This window comes from Mytilus californianus, unplaced genomic scaffold (assembly GCF_021869535.1).
Source record: "Mytilus californianus isolate M0D057914Y unplaced genomic scaffold, xbMytCali1.0.p SCAF_4, whole genome shotgun sequence".
Lineage (NCBI taxonomy): Eukaryota > Metazoa > Mollusca > Bivalvia > Mytilida > Mytilidae > Mytilus > Mytilus californianus.
The window spans coordinates 66423382-66441916 of NW_026262690.1; the positions used below are offsets into that span (position 1 = coordinate 66423382).

Genomic DNA, 18535 nt, shown 5'->3' on the forward strand with positions numbered 1-18535 from the left:
AGATTTTCAATCAATCCGAGCAGATTAAGTTTGTCTGTTTTTTGTGTCCGTCACCGTCGGTCGAGACCAGCATATCATTTATGAATCATTGATCAATGCATATTTTTGATAACACAAAAACCAATTCCATCCCTAGTTAATAATGTTTGAACTTTTGGACATTATCAAGCTAATAATACACCAGACTTATAAAATGTTTTCAAATAACATCATAAGCGAAAATAGTTCATTCAAATACAAAAGGCAGTATTTCGAAATACCACAATGACATATAAATGTATATATATATATCAAGGCCATATGGTATTGCGAAATACCCATAGCAACACCTTAGTATATAAATAATTCCCCGTTCAAATTCTTAGCATAAAACTAAAATCAAATGAATAAAACAAAATCTTATATATATTCATTTTCTACAACTTCAAATGAGTGTATCAAAAGTTGAGTTCCAGAAAAAAGATCACTTCGATTTTACAGCGTCGGAGGGGAGCCAACCCCGGGGAGGGGGTTATAACAGGGACCCGTCATACATTGACAGTGGATCCCCAAGAAGAAATAGAAAGAATAGAAATTCTCCACCAAGGGATTATGTTGCTGGAGAAGGTAATGGAAGAGGTTCGCCAAATTACAACTCTCCTGGCGAATATAGTGGAAAGAGGAGCCCAGTTTATACCTCGGAACCAAACGAGTAAGTGAACTTTGATTTTGTAGTCTACCAATTACGTGTTCAATTACAGAATTTAATGTAAACACTCAATAGATTTCATATAGATATATCTGAGGATAAGCTAAGTTTTGAAGAGAAAACTGACAGAACGCTATATGTGATAAATCAAGAATTTTTTAATTACATATATTATCCAGACAAATTAAACTTGTAGGCTTCAAATATTTATTATAGAATCGAATACATGGGTGCTGTCAATTTGAATGCACTATTTTTTTTGTAGAAGAAACGTGAAAGATGCGTAACCAAATTAAAAAAAATAAATGGTGGGAAAATACTAGCCCCGCCTACTTTTTATACGTCATGAAATAAACTTAAAAGGCAATCCCTATTAAAATAATGTATCATTGCGCGTTCTTACAAAATAGTTCGTGGTAGAAAAAACATATTCTAGTACATTTTAAACATAATAAAAAAAACTGGTAAATTAAAAATCACAATTGTTCAAATTAGAAATCGACACGGATATTTGTTATTCTTATGATATATTTCTAAAATTTTACATCAAAAGTGATTCACCCTATGTTCTTTCCTTTATTCGCGGTACTTTAGCGAGAACATGTCATTTAACCCAGAGGATGGAGAAGGGTGAGAGAAAAATCGTTATTTAAGGGCAAATTTTAAACAAAAATAACTTCCAAAGTGCCAATTGCCTTAGCTGTACGAATATTGAAAGTTTGAATGGGCAGCATTGTATCGATTCTTGTAAAAACATATTTTCGTGTTGTCTTTCAAGGAAGCCGGTGTCATGGCGGACATTTCAGTGTGCACGTGTGATTGTTGGCCAGCATATATATGGGGTTATTTGAGAGATCTTATAACAAAATCAGGCTGCGTGGTTCAGAAATCGATGAGGTTCAACAAATGGTGCTCATTACAAATTGTATGTCGAAATTTTATAAGATGTGTCCATGGTATCCACTATGACAACTACGCATCTGTCAAGTTGTCTGGTAATAAAATAGCTGTAAGAAACAATCTATTAGTTATCGGACATGAAGTTCAGTTTATAAGATAAATTCTGATAATACCTATTTGAACTGTCTGAAAAAAACATTTTAATTTAAAACATTAACTTAGTAATTTGTGTTATAACCCAATTAGACGTCTACTAATATAAACATATTTTCTGTTTCTTACAGTAGTAGGCCACGAGGCAATTTTAGTAGTGAAGGATCCAAGAATGATGAATACAGTGCAGAAGCTGGTGGAATCATCCAGGTACAAAAAAGAAATAACAGCTTATATTATATATGGGGGGGGTAGGACCTTTAACGGGACTCCGTGATCGGGTGTTTTTAAGCTCGGGATTGACCCTTTCGTGATCTGGGAATTCTTTTTTCGAATTTTGGGATGTCGGGATTTAAATTTTTTTAAATTCAGGACCTCAGGATTCCATGTTTTTAAGCCCCGGATTTCAGGATCAGGACCCCTCCTACACCCCTCATATATGGAAATGTTAAATCTCTCTTGATAAGATTTATGGGTAATGGGGGAGGGGTTCTTTCAACAATCCTTGTAGACGGACAGATGTAAACAGGTCACAGAGACTTGTAAATGACTTCATACTATAAGCAAGCGTACTATGAACAAGCTGAATTAAGACTACAGCTGACTGCTGTACTGCCTCATTGAGACAATTGACCATTGTGTTAAATTTAGGGATTAACGAGACTTAGTCATGTACTTCAGGTATGGATAAATATTGGTGGGTTTAAATCACTGCATTATTAACCCTGAAAGTATAACAAAGCAAAACATGTTGGAGAATGTTGTTATCTTCTGCAACCGCATTTCAAAATACTGAAATCAACTCAACTTCCAGGTTTATGGATACACAATCTGTAAGCCTGTAGCCACTTCCATCCTTTTGTGATTTAATTTTTTATGCCCTTGTCGTAGCAGAGGGGGCATTAAGTTTTACCCATGTCCGTCTGTATGTTCGAACATCCCAGAATTGGTTTCCTTTCTCTAACTTTAGTTTGCCTCAACCAAATGTTATTAAACTTATACACAATGCTTATTACAACAAAACACAGATCAAGTCAGAGTTCTTGAAATCTTTTTTCCCCTGGTGGTCCTTGAAGAAAATCTGCTGGTCCTCCCTATTATTTCTATTGCAAAATATCAAATTATGTCGGTCCTTTGCAAAATTTTGGTGGTCAAAACCATCAGACCGCCACTTTTTGAGAACTCTGTCAAGTTTGAATTTTGGTGGTCAAAACCATCAGACCGCCACTTTTTGAGAACTCTGTCAAGTTTGAATTTTGGTGGTGTCACTCTTACCGTTCTAGAGTTTATGCCCTTTTACAAATGGAAAAATTGCTGAATTTTTCGTTTCTGTTCTCATACTTAAGTTTGCCTCAACCAAATGTTATTAAACTTATACACAATGCTTATTACCACAAAACTCTGATCATGTACTAGTTTGGGTAGCATCACTTATACCGTTCTTGAGTTATATATAAGTGGGGGCATCATCTGTGTCCCATAGACACATCCCCATTAATTATTTTTTCAACAACCCTTGACATTTTAGGATGAAATATTGGGCTTCTATTTTCTGTCCTTTATCTTTTATTATTTTGGTGTTTAGTGGATGTATCTTGCACCATTTAATTATTTTTGTAAGAATAGATACATGTATAGTTCACACAAGGTGATTCAGTTGAAAATCATCCTGGTTGTGAATCTCTTTGAAACCTACCTAAACTTTTAAAAAGTACCAACTTGCCAACTTACTGTCAAATTGAAAGCATTAGATATGTTTAAAAAAACAAAATTTAAATTTGATCATTGACAGAAATAAAGGTTTCAATTAGATAAATCAATTATTGTTAGAAACTGAATAATCTTTTCTACCTTATGTTCAGTTAGTTTAGTTATACAGGCTTTTGCTAGATATCTGACAGACACTAGTACAAAACTGTCAATAATTACGTGTATATTATTACTGTTTCAAACCAGTTTGTTAGGTTAAACTGAGACTTGAAAATTGGTATTTGCAGCTTTTCTAAGCATGCAACATTTAGGGTTACAAAAAAACTAGTCAACTCCAGAGTCTAAGAACAATGTGTCTGGGTAAGGTCAGTGTCTTTCTAAAGACTGCTATCTTGTGAACTAGCAAATTAAAAATTGCATTAGTATAGTCCTGATATGCCTGTAATGTATGCCACTTGACGTTAAACACAAATCCATCATCATCTTTCCAACAAGCTATTCTTATAGATGTGTTACCTAATATTTGACTATCTGGGAATTTTGATATGTCTGAAGCAATCTTTTATTAAACTTCATCAAAATTATATACATGCGTGGTTTCCTGGTTTCTGAATATATTAAATATCAACTTTAACATTAATATTACAGAGTAACTGGGATGAGGTTGTCGACAACTTTGATGACATGAAATTGAGAGAAGAACTCCTTAGAGGAATCTATGCTTATGGTTTTGAGAAACCATCAGCCATTCAGCAGCGTGCTATCATCCCATGTATAAAAGGTAAAAATTGAAACTACAGTAGTTTTTCTGTTCTCTTTTTTTCCTGTGCATTATCAGGGTTCTCTCTAGGCCTGTTCCAAAAAACATACATAGAAGGCATTTTGATATTTCAACTAGGGATAGGTGTACAGTGAAAATGTAAGTGAAATCCAACTTAACTCTCCAGGTGGTAACCTCATTTTGAAAGTGTCTTCCATGGATAGGGTACCATGTATTTTTAAATGGAACTGCCCTAACAAATGTTTTAGATAAGTCTAGGGACACATCATTTTGTCTATGGTGAGTTCATAGTTCTTAAAATTAGTCAGCACCAAAATCTATTTTTAACTACAATATTCTAACATTTTTATGCCCCAGTCGTAGCGGAGGGGGCATTAAGTTTTACCCTTGTCCATCTGTACGTACATACATACATCCCATAATTGGTTTCCGTTCTCTAACTTTAGTTTGCCTCAACCAAATGTTATGAAACTTATACACAATGCTTATTACCACAAAACACAGATCAAGTACACATTTGGGTAGTGTCACTTTTACAGTTCTTAAAGTTGTATCCCTTTATAACGTTATATGCAAGCGGGGGCATCATCTGTGTCCCATGGACACATTCCTCATTTATTCTTTTGTGTCTGAACAAAGTTTTGCAAATACTTAATAATCTGAATAAATTTTACTAGTCTGGGGCTCTTGACTAGTGGCTAATGGTGCCGTTTTTATCAGTATGTACATAATTACAGCCTTACCTCGTGATATGGGTTTTCTTGTTAAAATGCAAAGTGGAAAATAGAGATTTAGGTTACTAATTGCAATTTTTTGTTTGTATTGAAAAAATAATAAACTCTGGACTCAGCTTTTAGAATCTTGATGCATCTGGGGACCCATCTGTTTACAAAATGGCAATTCCAATCTTAATCCTGTATTACTCCTGATTTACAAAATGGAAATTTTTCCCAAGCTACAGTAGAACATTGAAAAATTTAGATTTTTATTTTAAGCCATATTTACAGAAACAAAATGTTACTTGAGTTTTAATATAAACAAAGTCTGGACTGTCCAGACCTCATGTTAATTAATATAAGCACAACACTTTTTGCTTTTTCTTAATATAGTTTGTTCATGTCCAGTATTTATTGTATTTGTATTTTGTAGATTTTCTATTGCTGTGCAGATAACCTGTATTATTTGTGTATGATTTTTGTAGGACGTGATGTTATTGCCCAGGCCCAGTCTGGTACTGGTAAGACGGCAACATTCTCCATAGCCATTTTACAGCAAATAGATATTGCAGTAAAAGAATGCCAGGCATTAGTCTTAGCCCCAACAAGAGAGTTGGCTATGCAAGTAAGTTGTTTTTATGGATTGATTATAAAGAATCTAATAAACCACATTTATAGAATAAATTTGTGTAAGTTTAGGTTATCTAGATATCTACAGTGGAAACATATTTATACACAAGAAACTCTAGGTTGTGTAGCATTTTTATGACAAAGGTGTAAATTCAGACCAAAATTGGTCCCAAAATCTGTTTTTAAACATTCCAGTTTGCAAAATACAAGGTTGATTCTATGTAGTTCTAGAAAATATGACTTTCTTATTTTGACATTTCTTTTCAAAGGTATACATTTGTGGATTTGTAATATTCAAAATCTGGAGAGTTTCCCACCTGCTAAGAAATAATATAGAATGCAACATTATCCTTGCCCAAAAAGATATCTACACATGAATTATAGTTTGTGATAATCTACTTGCTGACAAAAAAATGATTCTGTGACACTTGTGCTCTATTAACCCGTAATGTTTGAGAAATTTGTTAATATCTAGCAACTATCCCACTTTGATGACATCAGTGGAAATGTGAATAGTGCGGGTCAAACAATTCATGTTTAAATTTGTCAATGCCTTTTTCAGATGTTTAAAAATAAAAATTTAATAGTGAGGCAACACCAGTTTGATTAATAGTTCTTTGGACAAAAGCTCCAAAATATATGGAGCGAGCAGCGAAATGTTTTTTTTTTAATTAGCCTGTTTACGGGACGTTTTATGGTATACCTCCTTCCGTCCGTCGTCGGTTGGACATTAACTCAGAAAAGCATTAACCAATTTGCATGAAACTGTGGTGAATTGTTCATATCTATTGACACAAGCTCCCTTACGTTTCTTATAAATTTTGGATTTTAAGTTTCTGAGTTGTGGGGTTTTCTTCATTAAAAAAGGGGGGGTTTTCCATTTTTCGCACAATAACTCAAAAATGCTTTCAGGAGTTCTGATGAAACTTTGGTAAATTGTTTATATCTGTTGTCTTTCACTCCCTTTTAAATTTCTGAGTTATGGAATTTTATTCATAAAAAAGGGGTGTTTTCTAGTTTTGTGAACTGGGTTATTTCATAGAAAAACGAGGAGCAACAGATGCTCTAATGCATATAATTTGATATATTCAATGGTGCCTGTACCATATTAGACTTTCTTGTCTCACTGTGGTTTAATTTTGGTAAGTCCGGAACCTGTAATTCAGTGGTTGTCGTTTGTTGCTGTGTTACATATTTGTTTTTCGTTTCATTATTTTGTACATAAATAAGGCCATTAGTTTTCTGGTTTGAATTGTTTTACATTAGTCATTTCAGGGCCTTTTATAGCTGACTATGCGGTATGGGCTTTGCTCATTGTTGAAGGCGGTAGGATGACGTACAGTTGTTAATTTCTGTGTCATTTGGTCTATTGTGGAGAGTTGTCTCAATGGCAATCATACTACATCTTCTTTTTATATTTGTCTGTGTGAATTTTCATTTAAATCCATATATATATTTAGGAAGCCTAACAGATCCATTTTAATAAGAGGATGTATGTTAATTAGGTAAATGACACATGTTAGATAAAATAATGTGTATGTATCCAAAAAAATGCCCCTGAAAGATATTTGATAGTTGTTTTCATTGTATGGTAATGATTGTTTATTGTTGTAGTTCAGTGTTTCTGTTGTTCCGTTGTTGTCCTTTTATAGTTGTGTTTTCCTCGGTTTTAGTTCGTTACCTGGATTTTTTTTGCTTAATCAAAATTATGACTATTGAACAGCGGTATACTATTGTTGCCTTTATTTATTGGCTGCTTGACATCCAGTTGGAACTATTTATGCATATTTAGGATTAAAATAATGAGTGAGGTGAATATTTCTTGCTTTGTGCTAAAACAACATCCTGAGTAAGATAGTTATATTGCTATACATGTAGATCCAAATGTATTAAAATATTCCCTTAAAATACCTGTCACCCCATTCACATGCATTTTTCTTACTGAGCAAAATACTCTTTCCTTTTGCTTCTAAAAGCTGTAATGCATTTAAAACTCTTTAGCTTGACTAGAAGTGGTTGAACCAATTACACACCCCTAATTATTATGAGCATGCCAATCACAATAGGGCTTCACCTTGGTCTCGTCGGAACTTTTTAAATTCCCCCCAACATAAGAAGAGTTCTGCTTGCATGCCAAAAGACTAACAAGGTGATATGGGGTTTCATCAACATCAAATACTTCTGTGATTTTTATGCCCCCGCCATAGCGGAGGGCATTAAGTTTTACCCTTGTCCATCTGAACATCCGTCCGTACGTACGTCCCAAAATTGGTTTCCGTTCTCTAACTTTAGTTTGCCTCAACCAAATGTTAGGAAACCTATACACTATGCTTATTACCACAAAACACAGATTAAGTACAACTTTTGGAAGCGTCACTTTTACAGTTTTTGAGTTTTGTCCCTTTATAACGTTATAATTTAATTTTGGATGTAACGCGTCTTCTGATTGGCTGACGTTGTTTTGTTTATCAGCCCATAGACATAATTTTGTCATGTGACCGTGACTTCATCAACGTTTTTTCATGGTTTACTCCAGTTTAAAATGGAATTTAGAATTAAATTATAAGAAATGACTGTAATATTTTTTCTGTCTTTTCGAAATAACATAAAAAATGTGGTGCACACTTTAAAATAACCCGCTACGCAGGTTATTCAGTGTGCACCACATTTTTGATGTTATTTCTTCATAGACAGAAAAAATATTACAGTCATACCTTAAATATATAAGCAGGGGCATTTTTAAAGTTCATGGGAATTTACAATTCATTTCATCCAAAATATAGATAGGTCTATGCCTGTTAAATCAAGGATCAGGGTTGACGATGGTTCTAACAAATATTGATGTGTTTGTGGTCATCTAATGAAAGATTTTTAATTTTTGCATCATAGAACAGGTCTTTGAAAATAAAACGAGAAGCATTTTGGATAACTTGTCCACGGCTATGAACTGACACAACTGCACGTTGGCATCCCGTTTTTATACGACCGCAACAAATTTTTTTGCATCGTATAATGCTATGATGTCGGCGTCCGAAGACACATTTGGTTTCCGGACAATAATTTTAGTTTAAGTAAATGTATCTCTTAGAAATATAACCAGAAGGTTCAATACCACAAAAGGAAGGTTGTGATGATTTTTGGGGTTATGGTACCAACAGTTGAGGAATTAGGGGCTAAAAAGGGGCCAAAAACATGCATTTTTTAACGCCCGTTTACGGGACGTATTATGGTATACCGTTGTACGTCTGTCTGTCCGTCCGTCGTCAACATGTCGACATTAACTCAAAAACGTTTTAACCAATTTGCTTAAAACTTTGGTGAATTGTTTATATCTATTGACGTGAGTTCCCTTTCGTTTTTTATAAATTTTAGATTTTACGTTTCCGAGTTATGGGGTTTTATTCATAAAAAAAGGGGGGATTTTCCAGTTTTCGGACAATAACTCAAAAATGCTTTCAGCAGTTCTCATGAAACTTTGATGAATTGTTGATATCTATTGATGTAAGCTTCCTTTAGAATTTTATAAATTTTAGATTTTACATTTCCGAATTATGGGGTTTATTCATTAAAAAAGGGGGGATTTTCCAGTTTTCAGACAAAAACTCAAAAATGTTTTCAGCAATTCGTATGAAACTTTGGTAAACTGTTTATATCTATTGGTGTAAGCTCCCTTTAGAATTTTATAAATTTTATTTGTTTATAGTCTGACAACAGATTTACTAAGTTTTGCGCAACAGCACAGTGTATTGCACAACAGCAAAAAATCTTTAATTGAATATAAATTCAATTCATATAACCAACTTCAAGTTCTTTGACTACATTTATTCAGAAACCTATAATAGATGTATGTCAAATATTTAATTACAGTCCAAATTCAGACCTGTATCAAGCTTGAATATTGTGTCCATTTTTGACCCAACTGTTCAGGGTTAGACCTCTGCGGGCGTATCCAGCTGCGCTCAGCGAAGCAGTTTATTGTAGTTTCTAGACAATAACTTGTGTGTAAGTGTATGGATCTCTCTGAAAATGTACCATTAGGTACCATATCACAAAGGGAAGGCTGGGGTTGAGTTTGGGGGTAATTGCCCCTAACGTTCAGGAATTAGGGGCAAAAAAACAAGCATTTTACTAGTTTCCCCGACAATAACTTGTGTTTAAGTGTATGGATCTCTCTAAAATTGTACTACAAGGTTCCATACCACAAAGGGAAGGCTGGGATTGAGTTTGGGGGTAATTACTCCAAGGGGGGGGTCAAAAAGTTTGGGGGGATTTTTTTTTCCCAATTTTTTTTGAGGGGTTCATATTTTTTTCTTCAAAATTTTTGAATTTTTAAAATTATTGCCCAGTATTGCACAATAGCAAGAAATCTTCAATTGCACAGTATTGTGCAATAGCAAGAAATCTTCAATTGCACAGTATTGCGCAATAGCAAGAAATCTTCAATTTCACAGTATTGAGCAATAGCACAGTATTGTGCAATAGCAAGAAATCTTCAATTGCGCAAAGTCTTTAATTTTTCGGGGTTCTAACCTTGTGTTACTTTTTTGGATATTGGGCCCCATTTTTATATTGGTCTACATTGAGGTCAAAAGGGTCCAAAAAACTGTGTTTGATTTCATCAAAAACTGAATTATTGCGGCTGTATGATATGCTGAATCTTATTATGCATTTAGATTTTTTATTTTGGGCCCTGTTTTCAAATTAATCCATATTAAGGTTTGAAGGGTCAAAAATTAAACTTTGTCTGATTTCAACTAAAATTAAATTTATGATGTTTTTATACGCCCGTTTACGGGACGTATTATGGTATACCGTTGTCCGTCCGTCCGTCTGTCCGTCGTCAACATGTCCGACATTAACTCAAAAATGCTTTAACCAATTTGCATAAAACTTTGGTGAATTGTTTATATCTATTGACGTGAGCTCCCTTTCGTTTTTTTATAAAATTTAGATTTTACGTTTCCGAGTTATGGGGTTTTATTCATTAAAAAAAGGGGGATTTTCCAGTTTTTGGACAATAATTCAAGAATACTTTCACCAACTTGCAAGAAATTGTGGTGAATTGTTTATATCTATTGACATGAGCTCCCTTTCAATTTTTATAAATTTTAGATTTTACGTTTCCGAGTTGCAGGGTTTTATTCATGAAAAAAGGGGGGATTTTCCAGTTTTCGGACAAAAACTCAAAAATGCTTTCAGCAATTCTAATGAAACTTTGGGGAATTGTTTGTATGTATTGATGTAAGCTCCCTTTAGAATTTTATAAATTTTAATTTTAAATTTCTGAGTTATGGGGTTTTATTCATTAAAAAAAGGTGTGATTTTCCAGTTTTCGGACAATAACTCAAAAATGCTGTCACCAATTCTCATGAAACTTTGGTGAATTGTTTATATCTATTGATGTAAGCTCCCTTTTTATTTTCATAAATTTCTAATATGACATTGAGAATTAATTGAACTTTATTTGTTTATAGTCTGACAACAGATTTACTAAGTATTGCACAACAGCAAGAAATCTTTAATTGAATATAAATTCAATTCATATAACCAATTTCAAGATCTTTGACTACATTTATTCAGAAACCTATAATATGTCAAATATTTAATTACAATCCAAATTTGGACCTGAATCAAGCTTGAATATTGTGTTCATTTTTGTCCCAACTGTTCAGGGTTGGACCTCTGCGGGCGTATCTAGCTGCGCTCAGCGAAGCAGTTTATTTTTATATGCTGAATCTAACCATGTTGTTAGATTTTGGATATCAGACCATTCTAGGTAAATTAAATGTCCCTTTTCAATTTTTTTTTTAGATTTTTGACCACATTTGTTTTGTGTCCGAAACCTATAATGTGTCAAAAATTTGATCACAATCCAAATTCAGACAGTATCAAGCTTGAATATTGTGTCCAAACTTGCCCCAACATTTCAGGGTTTAACCTCTGCTGTCGTATCAAGCTGCGCTCAGCGAAGCATTTTATTTTACCTTTTAATTACAAATCCATTTATCACAGGTGCGTTTAAAACGATATGAGCATTAAATGCAACAGAAAAGCATCTGTGAAAAAAAAATTTCAAAGAGAAACTAATTTTGGAGCGGCATGCGGACCAAAAATTTGCGGAAGCGGTAATTTTTATTTATTGAATAGTCAATTTCTCCAAAACAGGAGTGGGAAAATTCAAAGAACTAATTATCAAATTGGTGTGGCCTGAAATACAATTTTTCATTTCCTCAAAATGTATCTTCTCCTTTGTTGGTATACCCATTATTCAGGGATAATCTGTCAAACGATAAAATTCAGTGCACATTGGCCATGGTTGTATGTTTTCCTTCTAATTATAAAACACTGTTTATTAAATGAATAAGTTAGTCACCATTTATAATCGGATTACAATCAATGTTGTAAAAGTAAAGGGGTTTTCTCTAATAATTCTTTATTTGTTGCAGATTCAAAAAGTTGTAATAGCATTAGGAGATTACATGGGAGCACAGTGTCATGCCTGTATTGGTGGCACTAATGTCCGTGAAGACATGCATAAACTAAGTACCGGCGTTCACATTGTGGTAGGAACACCAGGACGTGTCTATGATATGATCAACAGAAGAGCTCTTAGTAAGTTCAAGTTGAATTGGGGTTTTTATTAAATACATATGTTAAGATTTAAAATATATTCAACAAACAAAATTCAGGACCACTTCCATTTGAAATGTTACAATAAAACTACTGAGCACACACACAACATGATGACAATAAGGTGTTTTACATTTCAATTACTAAAAGTTTTAAAGAAATTTGAATCATAAACAAGCACATTTGTTTGCAAGGTCTCGTTTTAGGAACAAAAATAAAATTTCATTGAAATTTATTATTTTAAGGATTATAAATAACACTAGGAATATCTACTTTTTAACCGGGTATGGGGTGGACAGACCAGAAGTGTAAATTCCCCTTCTATCGTAAAAAAAGATTTATGTAAATGTAGACCAGCCTTTTTGATGAAAAAAAAACAATTCAAGTAAAAATTTCATTAGAGACGCACAAATAACTTTTCATTCAGACTATTCAAAATATTGTCAGATTCCTAATAAAATATGAGTTTATGAAGATTTTCGTATCCTAAAGAATATGCTAGATAATGTTTATTGCATCCTTATCCAAGGACAAATAATTCGTTTTTATGGTGGTTATAAATTTTACAAAATATACATCTAAAATTAAGAAATTAATATGTTTTCTAATTGCAGATCCAAGATCCATCAAGTTATTTGTGTTAGATGAAGCAGATGAAATGTTGTCTAGAGGTTTTAAAGATCAGATCTATGACGTATTTAGATTCATGCCAGAAGATACTCAGGTATTGATCATTTCCTTTATTTTATGGGGTGTTTTTTAAAGTACCCTACATTAAATGTAAACATCTGAATGCCTTGGCAGTGTTTTTTGCTTGTATGTCTTGTAAAACTGTCTTTAACCCCAAAAATCTGATCAAAATTACTTCAGACAAAACAGAAGTAGGCATGGATGATATTGCTAAAAAAAATTACCTTCATTATGATGTCGCTCACCTGTTATCTAAGAATAAGAACATCAATAAATAAATAACAACTATATGTTGTCTAAACCTTTTTATTAAGAACTTTCTATATATACATTGTGTACAATAACATATGAAAAAACTGCAAGTATATCTTTTATTGAATATAAAACAATTTCCTTAGTGATAAGCATGAAAACACGATGCAACAGAAACAGTAATGGACTCTCACTTCTCCAAGAAGTTGACCACTTCTCCTTCTCTCTCATGGAAGGAGAAGTCACTTCTCCCTCTTCAAAATCCTAGATTAGGCCCTGGCTTGATATAGTGCATTTGTATTGAATGTCCAGTGCAAAACAGTATTATGAATTTACATTAAGAAATTCAAGCTAATCTGGATAAATCATCAACATCAAAGATAAAATTTAAATCATTGTTTTAACTTAATGACTTGTGTATAGATCGTTTACATTTGGAGTCTATTGTTTTATTTTTCTAAATGTGCAGTACATTTGAAAAGTTTGGCTTTCTAATTTTAGGTTATCCTGTTGTCTGCCACAATGCCTACTGATGTGTTAGATGTAACACAAAAATTCATGAGAGATCCTATAAGGATTTTAGTCAAGAAAGAAGAATTAACCCTGGAAGGTATCAGACAGTTCTATATTCAAGTAGAAAGAGAGGCAAGTTTAAAATATTCATAAAAGTATAATGTATAAGAGTAGCAGAAGTTCTATTTGATTATTGGTTACTTGATGTCTAGTGACATGTATATTCAGGATCATCAAAATCTAAAAGATATTGTTAAAAACATATCTGCAAAAATGCAGCAAGTAATTATTGTCACTGTAATGTATTTGCAAAACTTGAATTACATCTTTTACCGAAATATCATTAAAAAGAGGGGATATATCGGATATAATTTTGTATGATTGATTCTGTACCGTGTTTGTGTTTGAATTTTGGTCATCTGTTTCCTGTTATATATATTATTGAGGATAATTGCATATACTTTTAAAACTTTTTTTAAAATTTATGGTAAATGTATGGTAGATGAATTTACAAAAAAAAAATCAGTAAAGCAATTTATTAGCTTTGAAAAAAGGAAAATAGCCTTCCTTAAGCAATGCATTCCAGTTTTTGGAAAGTAGACAAGAAGTTGAAGTCACATGGGAATTGATACACATGCTGGTCTCATTAATTGTCCAGTATGTAATGGGTTTGTGGTGAAGTGATGTCTTATCCCACAGTATGCTATTGACCTTGCTAATTATGATGCAATTTTTGTAGGAATGGAAATTAGATACCCTCTGTGATTTATATGAGACACTGACAATTACACAGGCTGTGATTTTTTGTAATACTAGAAGGAAGGTGGATTGGCTAACAGACAAAATGTTGTCTAGAGATTTCACTGTCTCCGCTATGGTAAAAAATATTAGATATTTTCTATTAACACATAACATGAATTGCCATGGTAAAAAATATTACTGTTATTTAGGCAGGGGAAAAATGATTGTTGGTTTCCCCTAACCACGACCAGGTCTACTCAAAACGGCTGGGTTGTTAAGTGTTTTTTTTCGACAACGAAAAAAGAAAAAAAACTTGTCTTGTTCCTATCTAGCATTGTTAATCAAATATTTTTATGCCCCCGCCGTATCGGAGGGGACCTTAAGTTTTACCCTTGTCCGTCCGTACATCCCAAAGTTGGTTTCCAAATTTTGCCTCAACCAAATGTTATGAAAGTTATATACAATGCTTAAAAAAATTGAAGATAGTGAAAATAGGACGTTAGTGAATACTGATTATCATGTCCGTAGTTGGTTAAGTTTAAATCACTCTTGCAGATGTTGAATCATTGTGAAACATCATACTTGCTGGTAATCAAGGTAACCACACTGATAATTAATTTATTTTCAGCATGGTGACATGGACCAGAAAGAAAGAGATGTTATTATGAGGGAATTCCGTACTGGATCCAGTAGAGTCTTGATTACCACTGATCTCTTAGCTCGTGGTATTGATGTACAGCAGGTTTCACTCGTCATTAACTATGATCTTCCCGCTAACAGGGAAAATTACATTCATAGGTATGTTTTGACAGAGCAGGAATAGCAACTTAATCAGCTTACAGCTTAATATGACTTATAGGGCAATTGTGAGCTGTCACTTTTTCATATTGTTGGAATAATTTATGTAGTACTATTGGGAGTAAGCATTGGTAAGCTATTAAGGTTTGAATCATTTATAATTAACACCAGACGGAACAAACAGAGAGCTCAGTTTGACAAATCTGCATCTGTATAGGCCATTATTAGATATGCATACTGACAAATCTACATCTGTATAGGCCATTATTAGATATGCATACTGACAAATCTACATCTGTATAGGCCATTATTGGATATGCATACTGACAAATCTACACCTGTATAGGCCAATACTAGATATGCATACTGACAAATCTACATCTGTATAGGCCATCATTAGATATGCATACTGACAAATCTACACCTGTATAGGCCAATACTAGATATGCCTACTGACAAATCTACACCTGTATAGGCCATTGTTAGATATGCATACTGACAAATCTACCTGTATAGGCCCATGCTAGATATACATACCTGTGGAATTTCTCATGTTACAAGGCTGATCTGAGGCAACTTAATGTTCAATTCTTTTAAGATGCCCCTAGATTTGTTATAAGTTCTCTTATAGACCTTATAATCAGTAATCCAAAAAATAGATATACTAGAGTGAACATAGCTATTACAATATTAGTAAATATGTTAATTTTATTATGAATTATTTTTCAGAATTGGAAGAGGTGGAAGATTTGGTCGTAAAGGAGTAGCAATTAATTTTGTTACCCAGGAGGATATTCGTACTCTGAAAGACATTGAACAATTTTACAATACCCAGATTGAAGAAATGCCCATGGATGTAGCAGATCTAATTTAATTAATCAAATTTTGAATCGAAATTGTTGCCCGTACTTATAAAAATAAAGAAATATTGTGTACTGGCGACCATTTTCATGCGTTGTTCATATTTTGCTGGCTACAATTTTCTCATATATTGAGAATTTGTTGCAATAAAAGTTTTACCTTGGATATTTACCAAAATGAAATAAACATTCTAGAAGTAATTTGAATTGCTAGGGACATAATTGCCCAAAGCTGTATTTTACAAGACATTTTTGTGTATAGACTGTATTTTGACTATCCTATATTGTAAAAAGTGCTGTGTATAAACTGTGCTATTTGTTTTTTGCCTTTTATAGAATTGTTATTTATTTTTTTTTGAATAGCAGTATTTTGACTCTCGAGAGAAATTGTTTCACAGTTTTAAAGGTGCCATGGCTACCTCATTGCACCAAACTTGTACAGAAATAATCTCTTCAGCTTGTACGTTATGTTCATATCATCGGTACATGTTGTATAAGGAACAAGATTGTGTTGGTCAGGGATGGGGTATAGTGAATAAGTTATTAAAGAAAAATTGGGTTCATGGCTATGTGACAGTGAAAAGAAGCAATAGATGTAATAAAAAAAGATACAATTTTACTTTTGTGTTCTGTTGTGCCTTGGAAGGGAATAAAACTTTGCTATGCATTTTACAATTCCTATAAAAAATTACTGTTTCACTTCCGTTGAGGTAACATGCCAGTCTTATACATAAAACACTGCAGTCAAGGAATTACTTATTGTAACTTCGTTTTTGAACATGTTCAAGACAATTAGGGTAAACATCAATGAGAGCATTCCACAGATACAGTTAAATCAGAATTCTAGAGGTCAACCACTAAAATGAAAACTTGAAAGGTCAATTGTGTGTGTTTCAAAGAATTGCTGTCTTCAACTTGTAGAAAAGTTTATTGCAAGACTATTTCCACATCTTGTCCAAGATATATAATGTGTATATTTATCATAACTATTAAATCCCAGAAACGATGAAACTTATGGTATGACCTTGATACACTACATTACATTACAAATTATTCATGGTTCAAATATTGTTAATCGACACGACTGGATAAATAATTACCTCAGATATCTGAATCTGTCTAAACATATCAGGTGCATATATTTCAATATTACATATGGTGTAGCATTTTTTTCATTGGTTGTGATCACATGATGCAAAGGATATACAGTATATGGACTCCATGTTTCTATTTATATATATACTGAAGGTCAATATAAGAAATCTTGAAAAACGCTGTTTCTATTTAGATATAAATTGACAGTCGGTATTAAAAATCTTACAAAATACAATGTACAAGAGTGCACAAGCTGAAATGTCTCGCCTGCTTTATAATTACTGAAATATAAAGTTTTCCTATAAGTATCGCATAAACTAAACATGACCCAAAGAAAATGAGTTTAAGGTCGGTCGAATAAACCAAGCCATAAATACATGTACACCTTTAAATCATTCCATACATTCCATACACCAAATATAGTTGACCTGTTGCTTAAAGTATACAAGAAACACACCAAACCATGAAAATGAGGTCAAGGTTCGATGAACCCTGCCAGACAAAACACATACACCATACAATCATTACATGCTTTAAATATAGTTGACCTATTGCATATAGTATCTAAGAAACAAACAACATTGACCAACAAACTATGAAAATGATGTCGAGGTCAGATTATAACTGCCAGACAGACATACACCTTGCAATCATTCCGTACACCAAATATAGTTTACCTATTGCTCATAGTTGAAGGAAAACCAACCAAAACACGAACTTCACATTGATGAACTGTGAAATTGAGGTCAAGGTCATATAAAACCTGCCGGACTGACTTGTACAAAAATATTTTTGTACACCAAATATAGTTGACATATTGCATACAGTATTAGAGAATCAGACCAAAACACAAAAACTTAACCTTAACCACTGAACCATAAAAATGAGGTCAAGGTCAGATGACACCCGTCAGTTGGACATGTTCACCTTACAATCATTCCATACACCAAATGTAGTAGACCTATTACTTATAGTATCTGAGATATGGACTTTACCACGAAAACTTAACCTTGTTCACTGATCCATGACATGAAGTGAAGGTCGAGTGAAAACAGTCTTGACAGGCATGAGGACCTTGCAAGGTATGCACATACCAAATATAGTTATCCTATTACTCAAAATAAGAGAAATTAAGAATTACTTTTTTTCAAGTAGGCACTGAACCATGAAAATGAGGTTAAGGACAATAGACATATGACAGAAGGAAACCTCATAACATAAGGCATCTACATACAAAGTATGAACTACCTTCTGAAATATCAAGCTTTTAAGAAGTTTAACACTGCCGCCACCAAATCACTATCCCTATGTCTCTCTTTCTGCGACAGAAGTCACAGGCTCGACTAAAATACTCGGAGAGAACATTGAGGTCCATTTC

The 18535-nt window shown here is 33.3% G+C and overlaps 1 protein-coding gene across 4 annotated transcripts; it reads left to right on the forward strand.

Moving 5' to 3' along the window:
* The first annotated feature begins 369 nt into the window (after positions 1–369).
* On the forward strand, positions 370–16681 carry LOC127738380 (eukaryotic initiation factor 4A-I-like). 4 transcript variants are annotated; one of them, XM_052249601.1, is made up of 10 exons: positions 370–691; positions 1873–1951; positions 4100–4232; positions 5434–5573; positions 12025–12190; positions 12823–12932; positions 13652–13795; positions 14403–14540; positions 15033–15202; positions 15932–16681. In XM_052249601.1, the coding sequence occupies exons 1-10, from the start codon at positions 429–431 to the stop codon at positions 16074–16076; spliced, it is 1488 nt and encodes a 495-aa protein (XP_052105561.1). In that variant the 5' UTR covers positions 370–428; the 3' UTR covers positions 16077–16681. The 4 variants fall into 4 exon arrangements, with proteins under 4 accessions (XP_052105561.1, XP_052105562.1, XP_052105563.1 ...); XM_052249602.1 differs by having other exon boundaries at positions 387–691; positions 1876–1951; XM_052249603.1 differs by lacking the exon at positions 370–691 and adding an exon at positions 1184–1318.
* The last annotated feature ends 1854 nt before the right edge of the window (positions 16682–18535 follow it).

Excerpts from the sequence above, each read along its gene's own strand:
- LOC127738380 (XM_052249601.1), top strand. The coding sequence starts at position 429 with ATGAGTGTATCAAAAGTTGAGTTCCAGAAAAAAGATCACTTCGATTTT. Across the intron at positions 5,574-12,024 it reads CAAGAGAGTTGGCTATGCAA|ATTCAAAAAGTTGTAATAGC; the intron begins GTAAGTTGTTTT and ends TATTTGTTGCAG. Across the intron at positions 15,203-15,931 it reads AGGGAAAATTACATTCATAG|AATTGGAAGAGGTGGAAGAT; the intron begins GTATGTTTTGAC and ends ATTATTTTTCAG.